Genomic DNA, 14,943 nt, shown 5'->3' with positions numbered 1-14,943 from the left:
CAATTTAAACAATTTTTTATGATGCAAATTGCAAATATTTTCATAAAACAATTTTAGCAAAAATTACCCATCCTTTTGTATAACTTTTCTAATAAATATTGTGAATTTTTTATTACTCACCTGAGATACTTATTGATTTATGGTTATTACTTTTAAATCAATTTCTTCTTCTTTTTTTATAATCGTAGCCTTTTACTCTCTTTTCATATTATTTTATATAGGACCTTATGCTTGTTTAATAATCAACTTATGCTTGAATTATTATTGTCGACATTAATCTCTCTCCCTCCCTCCCTCCCTCTCTCTCTCTCTCTCTCTCTCTCTCTCTCTCTCTCTCTCTCTCTCTCTCTCTCTCTCTCTCTCTCTCTCTCTCTCTCTCTCTCTCTCTCTCTCTCTCTCTATATATATATATATATATATATATATATATATATATATATATATATATATATATATATATCATCGAATTCAAAACTAACAATTAAATATTTTGTTCCAACACAACTTATTTAACAAACAATCAATAACTTACAACAAATTTTATTCATTCAAATGGCATAAATCTAATCTCAAACATTAAATTTAAACAACACACAACTTTCTACAGAACTCAAAGAATTTCCAAAAATCCAAATAATAAAATCATTCTAAAATATAGATTAGATATTTGATACAAGATATGGAAACATGACAAATTTTGAATTATGTTAAATTGAAATAATATTTGTTTTCAAGTAAATTCATTAATTGACAAAATCATAAAAATAAAAAAACAAAAAATATTTACAATAAATAATAACCAACGGTGTTTTTTTTTAAGTTAGAAACAATCCTTGATTCCCAAGTATTGCAAATTGCAAGACGAAGAAATCAAGATAAAAAGAGAAAATAAATTCTTTCATTTAGAGGTGGAGAGATTATGAGTCTCTCACTTACAAGCTTGGAGTACTCAAAATGATAAAATGTTCATGTTTACTCCTTTCAAATTTCATGTTTTTTTAAAAAAGAATCTAAATAATACTCTCTATCACTCTATTCGTTCAAAGAAAACTTTCTCTTCAAAATTTATATGCAAAAGTAACTGTTTCGGATATGAAGTTGAGTCTCTTACTCAAAGCACTTCAAAATGTTTTATGGACGAGTATATGTGAAAAGTACTTCAATACTTAAGTAAATAATACAATACAAGGGATGCATATATTTTGCATAATATTCCTAAAATCATATATGATATCTTTATTTATATTAGTTACGATGAGCTTTTATCTTTCGCTAGTCTAATGACCACTCAACAACATCTTAATCTACATTAAGGACTTAATGAGTCATTGTCCCTGATAATCTGACCATACTGTTAGGTCATATTGGGCACGACCTAGACTTGAATGGATGACCTGAGAGGATAATTTAGGTGGACGACCTAGATGGACAGTTTGGATAGACGGTTTAGAAAGACGACCTGAAAAACGATTTGGAAAGATAACCTAAGAGGACGAGGACGACCTGAATGGTCGGTGTTGACCTTTGGCTAAACCATATGGTACATTAATTAAATATTATTTTTTTATCTCCATTATAAGTCATATTTGTTGGGTCACTTCAAAACATTATTTGCTAATAAGAAATTAAAAATGTTATTCTTTACTAACAACACATTCTTTCAAAACTCTGTGAAAAGTCTATCATTATGTTTTTTATATTCAGAGGGTGTTCAATCTCAACAAGCATGACAAGAAACCAGGTATGACGTTGTGCAGTGTGAATAGCTTTGTTCAACTCACTCTTACGAGTGCAATAATACTTCACCACAAAGTCATTTACAATTGCAATTATACAGGATACAAAATTTCCCAAGCATTTTCCCTAATAAAAAACATATATCCCTCATAATTGACCAACACTTAACATATTTTTTTCCATTCCCATTCCTAGATACTATGTTCCCTCACTAAGTATCCGTTTTGCTCACCGTGAACAACAAAATGAAGATAACGCAGTGCATGTCTTCTGTTTTGGTAAGCCATTTCGCAGAATTGAGAATAATAATAACCACACTTTATGAATGTAAACACAATTACACAAACTCTCTCTGGCCTCTAACAAAAGAGTGGAAAACAATTAGAATTAAAGTCTCAAACAAGTCTCACCCTCGTCTGAAAATAAGCCATAACTAGCAAAACTAGTAGGTAGTGTCTCCAAAGAACAACATTGCTCTGTCCTTTCGATATCATGTTTCCAGGGGCTAAGATGCAAAACAAAAAACAAAGACATCATAGTCAGTATAAAATTAGTTTTTTTTTATAATTATTTTTCAAATAAAGTAGTTTATATATGTCTGAATAGTTTTATTTAAAAGATTAAATAAAAACTAGTATAAAGTGTGCAAACTTCCAAAGTTTCTTACCGCATTGCCTTGTTGAATTAGCAAAACTTGAGCAAAGACATAGCAAGCCTTCTGTATCAGTATCAAAGCCACATGTCCCACCAGATTTTTTGCAACTTTCACATCCAGTGTCTGGCACACTGAAAGAAAGCTTGATCCCATAAACCCAGTCCAAAGGGCCAACACCCTTCAAATTTTCGGTGTTAATCACACTTGTATAATGTGTGCAGTCTAATATGTTCATGCTCATGAACTTTACAGTGCCATAAGTGGTGAAACAGCACGGTGGGGAACTGTTGGTCAACAAATGGAAGACCCTGAAGGCATTGCACGCGCCATAAAGCTCGTCACACGTATGGCCAGCGAAGTTGAAGCAGAGATACTTGTAATGGTTTAGAACAGGAGAGTCTATGGAGCAGTTTAGCAGCACGAAAACCGTGTCCTGTGATGGAGGGATTATGGCGGATTGAATATCGGTCATTTGGAAGTCGTGGTGAGGTTGGAGAATGGAGCAGGTGGACATTGCAGGATCGTAGACTACCATGGAGTTTTTTTCATAGTCAATGGATTGGACTTTGTAAGAGCCTGAAGGGGTTTGAAAGAACAAGTCAGTGCTGCAGTTTAGCATGTGTCTGAACTGGGGTGCACCGCACCCATCTTCTAGGCCAAAGGGGTAGTTTATGGGAATGCTGCCGCACGAGGTTTTGCAAGGGGAGGAGGAGAGTGTGAGAGTGGGAATGACTTGGAGTTGTAATGACAATGTTAGCAGGAACAGTTTGAAGAGGGTGAATGGTTCTGGTGAAATCTTCATCTGCATGTTAGAACTCAGAAGCTAGCAATGGTAGAACTGCTTGGATTGGATTGGAAGGAGAAAAAGTAGTGACTTTGGAATGCTTGTTTTTCTTACACAAAAAAGTGTACAAAAATGACCGTAATTTACTCGAGTAAGTTTGAATGGCTTTTCGAACGTTGGACACAGGCTGGGATGGGATCCACACCTTGAAAAAAATGAAGCACTTTTGCTAGTTTCCATCGGAATGCGTGGTTGTTCAATTATTATACTGGGCGTATGCACTGCAAAAACTTGTAGCAGTAATATAAAATGATATTTCTACGATACTTTTTTTATCCGATTTTAAAATTGAAGATATTAGTTTCCTGAAAAGTGTATGAATAAGATTTACAAAGAAAAAATAAATTCAACAAATCATAAAAAAAAAACTGAACAAAAGAGAGAAAAAGGTGAATAGTTGAAGAGAGAAAAAAAAAAATACAACCACGTCAGCCTAGATTTAACGTTCTTGTTGTCAACTTAATGGACATGACCTTATTCATATATTTATCATAACATAAGAATTCAATATCTTCATTTTTAAAATCGGGTACTAAACATAAATTCATCAATTAACCTGATTAAATAAGCATTTAAACTTATTTTTTTTAATGGTGTATGGCTTATTATTATCATTATTATTTATTATTATTATTTTTGATTGAAAATAATTTTGAATCAATTATAAAATTAAATAAATAATATTAAAATATTATTAAAAAAATGTTGCGGCAGGAAGAGGCCTAGAGCTGCAAATTTATTAATTCGATGAAGAAAATTTGGCACCTACATATGTAATCGTCCTCGTCCTATAGGCTTACATTTTGAGATACAGAGGCTTCTGATTTTCAAATTGATGTTTTCTTTTCTATTTCTCATGCTTAAAAAGATACAGGTAATGGATGATTACTTTATATAGGTAAGTATTAATATATTCTCAATTTTAATATAATAAATTAATAACAAATAATATGAACACTTTTAATATTAGTAGTTTATTTATATTTTACCAATTATTGGGACAATTAAGTATGTTTTATGTTTGACAATTAGCAATAAACAATAATTACGTATAGCTAATAAAGTTAATAAACTAATAAAGTAGGTTTAAAAAGACTCGTTTCAAGATGGGATAATTGGATATTAAATTTAATTTTTCTTTTAATAAATACATGTAACCATTGATAAAAAATATTTTATTATTTTAATTATTGGTAAAATTTAAATAAAATTAATAGAGTTAGTTTTTTTATTAAAGTTGTTATTTTGTTATTACACTGCAGTAAAAAAAAAGATATATTACCATTGAAATATTTTCATGTATATAATTATAAAAGATTTAAAGCTGAACATTTTCTTTTTAGAAAAATATATAATATTTATATTTTATTCCTCAAATGTTTCAACGTGGGGATGTAGCTCAAATGGTAGAGCGCTCGCTTTGCATGCGAGAGGCACGGGGTTCGATCCCCCGCATCTCCATCTATTAATTGAATTTTTCTCTTTGATTTTGAAAAGTAAATAACATTCTTTTTGTTTCCTCTTATCTCGAAAAGGCGGAATCTGCCGTATAAAATGCAGACACATTCCCGCCAATATGCAAGAGCTGGTGCGCAAAACTAGGGTTTCTGTTCAAGAACTTCGAAGGCCCCTCAGCTGCATTGACCATGGCGGAGGACCTTACTCAGATCGCTCACTTGCTCAACAGCACCCTCAGCCCGGACGCCGCCGCCGTCCGCGCCGCAACGGACTTGCTCGATCGGTTCTCCGTCAATCCGCAATTCCCTTTCCAGCTCCTCACCCTCTCTGCTGGTATTAATTTCATTTCCCTATTCAATTGCTCCTTCCGGAGACAAAACAATCGTGATGGTTTTCGTTTCGTGTTTTTGCGAACAGGAGCAGGAAATCAAGGCCAGAAAATTGCCGCTGCTACCTACCTCAAAAATCTCACTAGACGTAACGTCAGTAGCTCCGGCGAAAAGCCTTCGAACGTGAGCAAGGAGTTCAAGGAGCAGCTGATGCAGGTGTTGCTTCAAGTCGAGTTATCCGTTCTCAAGATTCTAGTTGAAGTGGTATGACTATAGTCATTTTCGCTCTTTAACTGCTTTTATATTTACGTGTATATGTGTGTGTGGGTACTTATTTATGTATGTATGTATATATATATATATATATATATATATATATATATATATATATATTCGAATCTGACTGATGACCGATTCTGTGGATGCAGTTCCGCCCCATTGTGGCAGCTGATTTTGTTAAGCAGAATTTGTGGCCCGAGCTTGTGCCTAATTTGCAGGCTGCTATTCAGAATAGTCATCTTATCAACGGTTCAAACACTAAATGGAATACTGTAAATGCACTTATTGTTCTCCATGCTCTTATTAGACCTTTCCAGGTATTCAAATTTTAAAGTATGTGGTTATGAGTTTTTGAATTTTCTGTTGTTTGTTGTAATTTGTCGTATTGTGATTCTGTGTGAAAGGAATGCCGGTATTGATAAGTTTTTTAAAATTTCTTTTGCTGGTTGAGTTGATGTATAAAGGAGGGAAAAGAACTTGTCACCGACTTGTGTCTTGCATTGTACGAATTTACATGTGCTTCTCTAATTGATTCTTTGCCCTAGTTTATGTGGTCTTAAGTTCATTCGGAATCTTTGCCAGTTTTGTTCTCTGAAACATTCTATTTTTAACAGGTTTTTACTTTAGAAAGATTTTTTGTCTCATGTGCATTTGTGTCCTGGTTAGCCCCATTCTGAACTTTAGGATTGTACTTCTTTCTATAATAACACTTTAGCTCTCTTTTTGTTTTTGTATAACTTTGTATGTAATGTGATGCTTGTTGAATGGCTTACGGAAATACAAACTTTTAACCATTAAATGGAGAAGATAATTGGTGGACTTTGGTTGCCTTGACTCGTGTTCAAATTCACTCCTTCATCTTGCAGTATTTTTTGAATCCTAAAGTAGCTAAGGAGCCAGTACCGCCACAGTTGGAGCTTATATCGAAAGAAATTCTTGTGCCTTTGCTTGCCGGTTTCCATCAATTTGTTGAAAAGGTATTGTCTTCTTATTTGTGTTCCTCACCTTTTGGCATGAGTTTCACTTCTGAGTGATTTAATGATGCTTGGATCAGGCTTTAGCAACCCATGTCATAGCAGAAAATGAAACTGAGAAAGTCCTTCTCACTATATGCAAATGCGTACATTTTGCGGTAAGTATAGACATACAAAAGTCTACACTTTAGTTATTTTCTACATTAATGTGAACATATTCAATCATGGTGGAGCTAAACCTTTTAAATGATGTTATTATCTAAATGGCATTCTTCAGTTATCTTCTGCCCGTATTGATTGTGATGCCTGTACCCTCGTGTAACTTTGCTATTAAATTCTGATAAGTGTACTGCACTTCTAAAAGTTGGACTTTGATGCTGAGTTTTTGACTTGTCGGCTTCAAGTGGAATTTGTGGCATCCTGATGGTAATTTGTCTCAATTTGATTACACACTGACTATTTTCAGTATTGAGTGTAGTTTTGTTGAAAGCACATTACATCATACTATTTTCTGATAAAATTATGGATGAAAAGTTCTTGGTGTAGGTCTCCATGTCTCTTATTTATAATGAAAATTCAAGTGTGTAAGAGAGATAGATCCATTATTCTCATCTTGTTTAAGTTACTACTGTACTTGTTCAAGAAAATTTGGTTCTTTGAGTGAAAAGGAAAATTTCAGAAAGTGTGGCGCATTATTTTCTCTTTTACTAGTTTTTATTTTGTCCAAGACTTCAGCCTTAATTTTTTTCCCCGTACTTAACATGCTTTATTCTGTTTTGCTACTGCTACTTTATATCCCTTCTAAATTGATGTTTCCTTTTCCTTTTACACGACATTTTTATTTGTAGGTGAAGTCCTACATGCCATCAACATTGGCTCCTCTGTTGCCTTCATTCTGTCGAGACCTAATGAGCATTTTGAGTTCTCTGAGCTTTGATGGTGCAGTCAATCAAGATGATGAATATTTGACAAGATTGAAGACTGGAAAAAGAAGTCTTCTTATTTTCTCTGCCCTTGTCACCCGGCACAGGAAGCATTCTGATAAGTAATGTGGCTCATAAATTGTTTTTTAATTGAATATAATTCTTTTTACTATTGTATATTGAATCATATGCTCCTCATTTTCAGGTTGATGCCAGAAATTATTAAATGTGTTTTAAACATAGTCAAGTTTAGCAAGAATACGAGTGTAAGATATTTTCATTTCTTGTGCTTAATGACTGGTTGGTTGGCCTGAACATGGTTATGATTTCTACTTTAGCTCTTCGTCTGTCAGAATTCTAAAATACTTAGCGGTGCTTTTCCTGAAACCATTGTCTCCTCAGCATTATATTTATTTTCCAAACTGCTTCAAAGTCTTTATCTTTAACTTGATTCTGGAATTGTCTTACCTTGATATTTGTTGTTATAGTTCCTCATATTTCATTCCAAAATTTGAACTGTTATGTTCCTCTTGCAGCAACTTCCTTTCCTGTCTGAGAGGCTTATGTCCCTAGGTTTTGATGTAATTTCAAATATACTAGAGACTGGGCCGGTAGGTTTTTTTTTTTCTTTCTTTTTTTTTTGTTTCAATTGTTAGAATGCTAAAAAACGTGAACTTTTCAGTGAGCATATTCTTCAAAATACTCATCATTGATGGGCTTCCGTGTAATTTTATGCAGGGATGGCGTTTAGTTTCTCCACATTTTTCAACTCTATTGGAATCTGCAATATTTCCAGCATTAGTATTGAATGAGAAGGTCAGAATTTATTGAAACAAAAGTAACATGAATAGTGTTTTTGCTTAAGTGGAATAAATCAGTCAAAAACTGTATCTTATATGTTTTTTCTTGTTATTTTCTTATGGAAATGTTGATGAATAGGACATGTCAGAGTGGGAAGAAGACCCAGATGAGTATATCCGGAAGAATCTTCCTTCAGATATAGTATGAGAATTGATCTTTGTCTTCTTTTTTTTTTCTTAATGTTTAGATATATCTGACTTGAACTTATATTAGGATGAAATTTGTGGATGGAGAGAGGATTTATTCACAGCCAGAAAAAGTGCAGTAAACTTACTTGGTGTCATTTCGATCTCAAAGGTTACTGCTCAACAAAGATTGATTAATCTATGGCTTAGTTATTACCATTGTTCATTTTTGTCATTAATGTCTGCAGGGTCCACCAATGGAGACTGCCACTGACAGTTTATCGGCTTCATCCAAGCGTAAAAAAGGTCAAAAGAACAAAAAAACCAATCAACGGCGCTCTATGGGGGAGTTATTGGTGCTTCCATTTTTGTCCAAGTTTCCCATTCCTTCTGATTCCAATTTGTCTCAGAAAATATTGAATGAGTGAGTTTTATGCATGCTTCACATGTTAAGTAAATTCAAATTATATTTTTAAGATCAATGACCTGATCTAATATAATAAATACTCTGTTAATATTTTAGTATGTTTTTGGAAGTCTATTGACAAAGCAATAATATAATTAGCAATATGAGTATGTATGTGCTTTCTTTTTGAATCAGCCTCGAAAGGATATAGCTGAACTTGGTTCTTGTTTGATGCAACTTTGTTGAAGAAATAATTGCTTTCAAAAGCACTCTCAAAAAGATGCCAAAAAAAGTTATTTTCACAAATCAAGTCAATTTAGTCAATCATGAGACTAATCAATTGTGTTTACAGCTATCATGAATTTATACAAATGACTTGTACATTTTTTGTTTTGATATGCCTTTCACTTCTTTTTTCATAAGAACTTTGATATTGATTAAAGAGGGCAAGGTTATTTGTTGTGTAGATATCCTTACTCTATAGTAGGTTAATTTCCTTTCTTTATGACTTTTTCTACATTTTCTTGTTACATCTTGAACTATGGCAGTTACTTTGGTGTTCTTATGGCATATGGTGGCCTGCAAGATGTGAGGACATTTCTTCTTTTCAACTATTCATCATTTTTTCTATGATAACTTACAGAAAGGAGTTTTAAATTCTATAATTTTACAGTTTTTGAGGGAGCAAGAACCGGAATTTGTAACAACCCTTGTACGAACACGGATTTTGCCTCTGTACACTGTAGCTGTGTCCCAACCATACCTTGTTGCTAGTGCAAACTGGATACTTGGAGAACTAGGCTCCTGTCTGCCAGAAGTAAGACAATGTCAATTAATCTTTCATGACTCAAGAAACTTTATATTCAAATTACTTATCATTATGCTTTGATGTTACTGTAATGGCAAAATACTTTCAAGACATAGTTGATCCCAAGTTGATTTGTCTGTTTTCAGGAGATGTGTGCTGATGTATATTATCAGTTGCTTATGGCATTGGTCATGCCAGATAGGCAGGGCCCTTCTTGCTATCCAGTGCGGGTTTCTGCTGCTGGGGCAATTTCCACACTACTTGATGTGAGCTTTTAGTTCCCTGATTTGTTTTGGACTGGGATGTTCTGACTCTTTTCTCTCACTGTTTTCTGTTCCCGTCATCTTTTTCAGAATGACTACATGCCCCCCGAATTTCTACCCCTTCTCCAAGTAATTATCGGTAGCATTGCAAAGGATGAGATCGAGAATGAGAGCGAGAGTTCCATCTTATTTCAGCTTCTCAGTTCCATTATGGAAGCTGGAGATGAAAAAGTTGCGGTTCATATTCCACATATTGTCTCCTCAATAGTGGGTTCAGTCTCAAAATGGCTAACTGTCAATATGGAGCCTTGGCCTCAAGTATGTTGATTTTATTTTCTTTGCGTATTTATTGATTAATAATCACTTCTATTTGCTTCACCATACAATTCTAATACATAATAACATTATATCTGGATGTTTGAAGGTTTATTGAAATTTCTTCACAAGAATCCACATGGTTTTCAGGATTGGAAGTTTTAATGATATGAGTTGGATGAAATTGAGGACCTACTTACACTGTTATGTACATAATTAAAACATTTCTCCTGTTTGTATGCTGTAGATTGTTTCTATATCAAAATATCTAGGATAACATTGTGTACAATTTTTGTGCGTATAGTGACGTGTTTGCCTTGATATGCCGAGTTTTTTTCCCCTCAATTGCTTTGTTTGAGGAGGACATATACTTTTCTTGCTTTGATTTGAGTTGTTAGGCTATACATGTGCTACTTTTGATATGTGTTTATGTACGTACAATAGGTGGTTGAAAGTGCAATTGGTGCTCTGGCAGTTATGGGTCAGACTTGGGAAAATTCGAGGCCTGAAGAATCTGATTTGGATGAGGCTCGTGATAAATGGACTGCAGATGACGTGACAATTGCTAGAGCTTTTGCTGAACTCTTGCAGCAGGCTTGGCTTACCCCCCTATGCACACTGGTTAGCTTGAGTTCCTTTTAAATTGAACTTTGATTTTCTTTACTTTATGCGCCCAAGGGAAAGGGAAAAATAGTATTTGAACGGGCTTGATGAAACTCTGATTTGTGATGATCTATCTTGTGACATTGTATTTTTTTCTTTTTATCTCCTTAAACGTTTTCGGTGATAACTATGATAATCTGTCTTACACACGCACCTCTTCTACGATTTTTTTATTGCTATTATTCTTTGGAGTATATTTGATTATACACGTAAGTGTTTGTGTTAATTGGTCCCGCTCCTTGCTTTATGTTTTGTCTATCAGATAATAATTTACTTTCCTTATGTTTTTTTGCATTACATTAAAATGTGATTAAATATATTTTTAGTCACGGCATACTTTTTGTTCCTCAAAATAGATTGTTTCTTTTGGTTCCTCAGTCATGACAATGTTATGCTTCCTTATTTCCCTAAATGAGTAATCTGAAAGGGGAGATGTTTTTGTGAAGGATAAGGACAACATTTGACACATCTCCACAACTGCTGGATTAAATTTGAAATGACAATTATTCTTATTAGTGTCAAAATGAATATTGTATTGTTTACAATATTTAACCCTTTTAATATATATTGTCCTTTTAAAAGTTTTTTCACCTTTTCCTGAATTTGATAAGAATCAACAGGACCAGCAAGCTCCCCCCTCATCATGCATAGAGAATTTGTCAACTTTGCTACAGTCTGTGTTGCTATCTATTGATGGAAATCACATGATTCAAGAGCTCAAAGTATCAGAGCTGGTGTCAGTTTGGGCTGAAATGATTGCGGAGTGGCATGCATGGGAGGAATCGGAGGATTTATCAATTTTTGAGGTGATTAAGGAAATTGTAAATATTGATAGTAGATATAGGCTGAACAACTTTATTGTAAAAGATATGCCACCTGCTCCAGCTCCACCTGTTCCTGAACGTTCAATTGTAGAAGGCATTGGAGCTTTCATCAGCAAGGCAATTAAGCAATATCCTTCTGCAACTTTTAGAGCTTGCTCATGTGTCCATATCTTACTACATTGTCCAACCTACTCACCTGAAACTGAATGTGTAAGGCAATCATTAGCTGTTACTTTTAGTCAAGCAGCCATCTCTCGGCTCATAGAGGTTCAAAGTACGACTGGTACTCTTTGGAAGCCCTTATTGCTTGCGATATCTTCATGCTATTTGTGTTATCCTGATATTGTAGAAGGTATCCTGGAAAAGGGTAAACGTGGAGGCATCACAATATGGGCTTCTGCTCTGTGCGATGTATGCAACAGATCTTCTGAGCCTGGTCTGACGGCAGAATCTGAGATGAAGTTAACTGGTAAATAATTCCTTTCAATCATTACTTAATTTATACATAATATTTTGTTTTCCCTTTTTCTACGTAATTGTCTACCTTGCCTATTTATTTATTTATGTAATTGTCTATATTATTATATTCTTTCTTCATTATTTACCTTCTAAAATTGTTTTAAGCAATATAGCACAATTTGATTCTATTGTTTGTGCTGGAATTCAAAGTGGTGGTAGTTGTAAATCGAAATCTTACTAATCACGCGAAAACCAGCATGGTTCTTGATTGTACTTGTGTTTTTTTACTCATGATTGCATATATCGTTTCAAGGCTACTGTTTATCTGAGTTATAAGTTCTAACAGTCAAAGAAACACAGTCAAAAAGTTGAAACTGTTTCTTTAACAAAGTTTTGTTAATTTCTTTTTTGGTGGAATTTAGTGATGGCATTGGCCCGATTGATTGAGCAACTTCTCAAACAAGGGAAGTCCGGTGATGAAATTCAGAGTTGCTTTACTTCACTGTTGGAGGTATCCATACGATTGAAAGAAGCACGTGATGGGAAAGATGAACATGGATCCGATGATGCTGAAGAGGACAGTGACAATGAGGAGGATGAGGATGAGGATGATGACACTGACAATGATGATTATGATGAGGTTGATGTTTGGAGTGCTTTCACACGAGAAAATGCTAGCAATACATTATCTAACACACCTTTTCTATCACACTCTTGCTATTTGAAATTTGTAGAAAGCACAAAATTGTGTGGGTCACTCCATATTTAATGAACCTCACTCAATATTTTGTAGTTTTCAATAAAGTTTTCCTAATATAGGATAGTGCGTTGCTAGCACTCCTCATATATCTCATTTTTTTATTATTATTTGTACTTCATAGCATATCAATATGCATCTCTTTGCCCACAGGTGATTAACATGTTCTCTTCCTCATTTTCTCTTTTTGGTTGGTTTGTTTGCTTAAACAGGACTCTGGGACCGAGGAATATGAAGAAACAGAAGAAGAATTTCTTAAAAGGTATGCTAAAGCTGCTGAGGCATTGGAAAATGGTTCAGCTATTGAAGAAGGGGACGATGAAGACCAGGAACTGGAGCTGGAAATAGGTAATCTTTTTGTTGTCTGCATATGGGAACATGTGCTTAATCTACTTTTTATTAAACATGCATCGCCCATGTAAAAAGGAAATTTCTAAAATGAGTTGGTCATTGCATCATATAATTAATCTGGAGTTTTTAGGAGGTTGCATCATAGTGATCAAGAACAATTTATTCATGAATATCATTGTCAGAAATTAGGTACACAAATCTCATTGGCAAATATAGCTATACCCACTGGTATCACCCTGAACCAACCCGGATATATCCGCTCTGGCTGGGCACCGTATTGTCTTATTTTTTTTTAACGGGTGATGTTGGACATAAACATGCGCGCCCGCGCACACATATACACACATATATATATATATATATATATATATATATATATATATATATATATATATATATATATATATAAAATTCAATAGTAAACATAAAATTATAGATTTAATAAGAATAAAATATTGTTAAATGTTTAATATGTTGTCATGATCCTAATACAGGTCAATTAATGGACATTGATGAACAAATGGTATTATCATCCTTGATAGACCAGTACCATCATGTGCTCATACGAGGACTGGTTTTGTCATCGGAGCTCGTTGTTAATTTTCTGAATGCCTTTCCCGTGTACGATTCCTACTTCAATCAATACAGATAGTCATGGTTTGTTTAGTTGTGTGTAAATGGACATTTTAATTTAGAAAAAGTTGGGGATTTTATTTAAATGTGTGTACAAAGGAAAGAATTTTCTTTTTTTCATTTTTGGGGTAGGGGTGTTCTAGAAATATTTAGTTGCTATTCTTTCGTTGATTAGCACTTAGTAATTATTCTTTTAATTGGAGAGTGTAGCAAGTCTTTATTTACAATCTGGGATTTTTCATGAGTTGAGACAGCCCTTGGGAGCTGCGAAAATGTATACTGGTAAACAATTGTCCAGATTTGATTGCTTAATGATTTATGCACTGATGGTTGTTGTGTGAAAGTAATTGGATCCTGTAAAATTTTAAATTAATCTGCAATTATGATGCAATGTAAATAAGTTTTGAAAACAAAAGGATAGGTGTTTTTGGTAACTTATCGGGTATGAAATTGGTAGAAGTTAGAAAGTTGCTTTTTTGAAACAAATTGGGAATAGCAATCTATTTCTTAATATCTTTATTCTTTAATTTATTAATGAACTGAGAATATTAAGGCAAGAATTCCCATTTGTGTAATTTTATTTCATGCATTTAATACTTCATTTTTCATGTATTATTTAACTTTCAGGTTAATGGCTCTTAAAAATTGTATTACACAAATCATCAGAAAATGAATTTCTGTAAAAAGAAATTATGAGAATTATTATGTATTTCTTAATTCCATTTTCTAAAACTCATTAAATTAGTAAATAATATTTTATAAATATTGCAATAGGATAATAGCAATATTTAAAATTAAAATTTTCAACATCACTGTCACATTAAAAAAAGTGTACAAATTGATAAAGGAAAATTCATGGACGCCCACTTAAGAAAACCTTATCAAATAAGTTTAACATGAACCGAGTAGATTCGCATATTTGGTACCTTTCTTTTTTTTTCTCTTGTTATTTTGTTGTCTTTTATTTGTCATTAGTTTTGTTATGTTTAATAGTACTGACAAAATATTGCGTGTGTAAAAAATTGTCATACCAAGGATGTTATTGTAGATAAATTAAAAAGAACATGTCATATGAGGAAAGACCTATGAAAATATGTAAAGGCTAAAAAAGTTATTAAGATTTTTGTAAATAAAGATAAATAACTTAAAAATATTATTACATCCATGATATTTCACTAATTTTTTTAATTTGTTGTCACATTAAAATAATTAGAAGTTTAGTATCACATTTGGTCTCTAAATATTTGTTGGAATCATTCAATTAAGTAATTTATTGTTT

At 33.4% G+C, this 14,943-nt stretch overlaps 2 protein-coding genes and 1 non-coding gene across 5 annotated transcripts; 2 read left to right on the top strand and 1 right to left on the bottom strand.

The window, feature by feature from the left end:
• Nucleotides 1-1,801: 1,801 nt before the first annotated feature.
• LOC108337671 (uncharacterized) lies at nt 1,802-3,396 on the bottom strand. Its single transcript, XM_017574245.2, has 2 exons — nt 2,405-3,396; nt 1,802-2,242 (listed from the first exon to the last, which is right to left on the bottom strand). The coding sequence occupies exons 1-2, from the start codon at nt 3,198-3,200 to the stop codon at nt 2,133-2,135; spliced, it is 906 nt and encodes a 301-aa protein (XP_017429734.2). The 5' UTR covers nt 3,201-3,396; the 3' UTR covers nt 1,802-2,132.
• Nucleotides 3,397-4,624: 1,228 nt separating this feature from the next.
• On the top strand, nt 4,625-4,697 carry TRNAA-UGC (transfer RNA alanine (anticodon UGC)). Its single transcript has one exon. It is a non-coding gene; the product is annotated as a tRNA-Ala (tRNA).
• A 56-nt stretch (nt 4,698-4,753) lies between these two features.
• Nucleotides 4,754-14,007, top strand: LOC108319002 (importin beta-like SAD2). 3 transcript variants are annotated; one of them, XM_017550008.2, is made up of 21 exons: nt 4,754-5,027; nt 5,112-5,287; nt 5,452-5,619; nt 6,169-6,279; nt 6,357-6,434; nt 7,125-7,321; nt 7,405-7,465; nt 7,736-7,810; nt 7,938-8,015; nt 8,139-8,201; nt 8,274-8,357; nt 8,434-8,609; nt 9,140-9,179; nt 9,265-9,408; nt 9,546-9,665; nt 9,753-9,980; nt 10,422-10,598; nt 11,261-11,933; nt 12,346-12,563; nt 12,893-13,028; nt 13,526-14,007. In XM_017550008.2, the coding sequence occupies exons 1-21, from the start codon at nt 4,883-4,885 to the stop codon at nt 13,681-13,683; spliced, it is 3,306 nt and encodes a 1,101-aa protein (XP_017405497.1). In that variant the 5' UTR covers nt 4,754-4,882; the 3' UTR covers nt 13,684-14,007. The 3 variants fall into 3 exon arrangements, with proteins under 3 accessions (XP_017405497.1, XP_017405489.1, XP_052727728.1); XM_017550000.2 differs by having other exon boundaries at nt 11,252-11,933; XM_052871768.1 differs by lacking the exons at nt 4,754-5,027; nt 5,112-5,287 and adding an exon at nt 5,917-5,963 and having other exon boundaries at nt 5,498-5,619; nt 11,252-11,933.
• Nucleotides 14,008-14,943: the final 936 nt, after the last annotated feature.

Source organism: Vigna angularis, chromosome 1, assembly GCF_016808095.1.
Source record: "Vigna angularis cultivar LongXiaoDou No.4 chromosome 1, ASM1680809v1, whole genome shotgun sequence".
NCBI lineage: Eukaryota > Viridiplantae > Streptophyta > Magnoliopsida > Fabales > Fabaceae > Vigna > Vigna angularis.
This window is presented reverse-complemented; position numbering and strand designations above follow the sequence as displayed.

Excerpts from the sequence above, each read along its gene's own strand:
- LOC108319002 (XM_017550000.2), top strand. The coding sequence starts at position 4,883 with ATGGCGGAGGACCTTACTCAGATCGCTCACTTGCTCAACAGCACCCTC. Across the intron at positions 8,016-8,138 it reads CATTAGTATTGAATGAGAAG|GACATGTCAGAGTGGGAAGA; the intron begins GTCAGAATTTAT and ends GTTGATGAATAG. Across the intron at positions 13,029-13,525 it reads GGAACTGGAGCTGGAAATAG|GTCAATTAATGGACATTGAT; the intron begins GTAATCTTTTTG and ends ATCCTAATACAG.
- LOC108337671 (XM_017574245.2), bottom strand. The coding sequence starts at position 3,200 with ATGCAGATGAAGATTTCACCAGAACCATTCACCCTCTTCAAACTGTTC. Across the intron at positions 2,243-2,404 it reads TAATTCAACAAGGCAATGCG|CCCCTGGAAACATGATATCG; the intron begins GTAAGAAACTTT and ends TTTGCATCTTAG.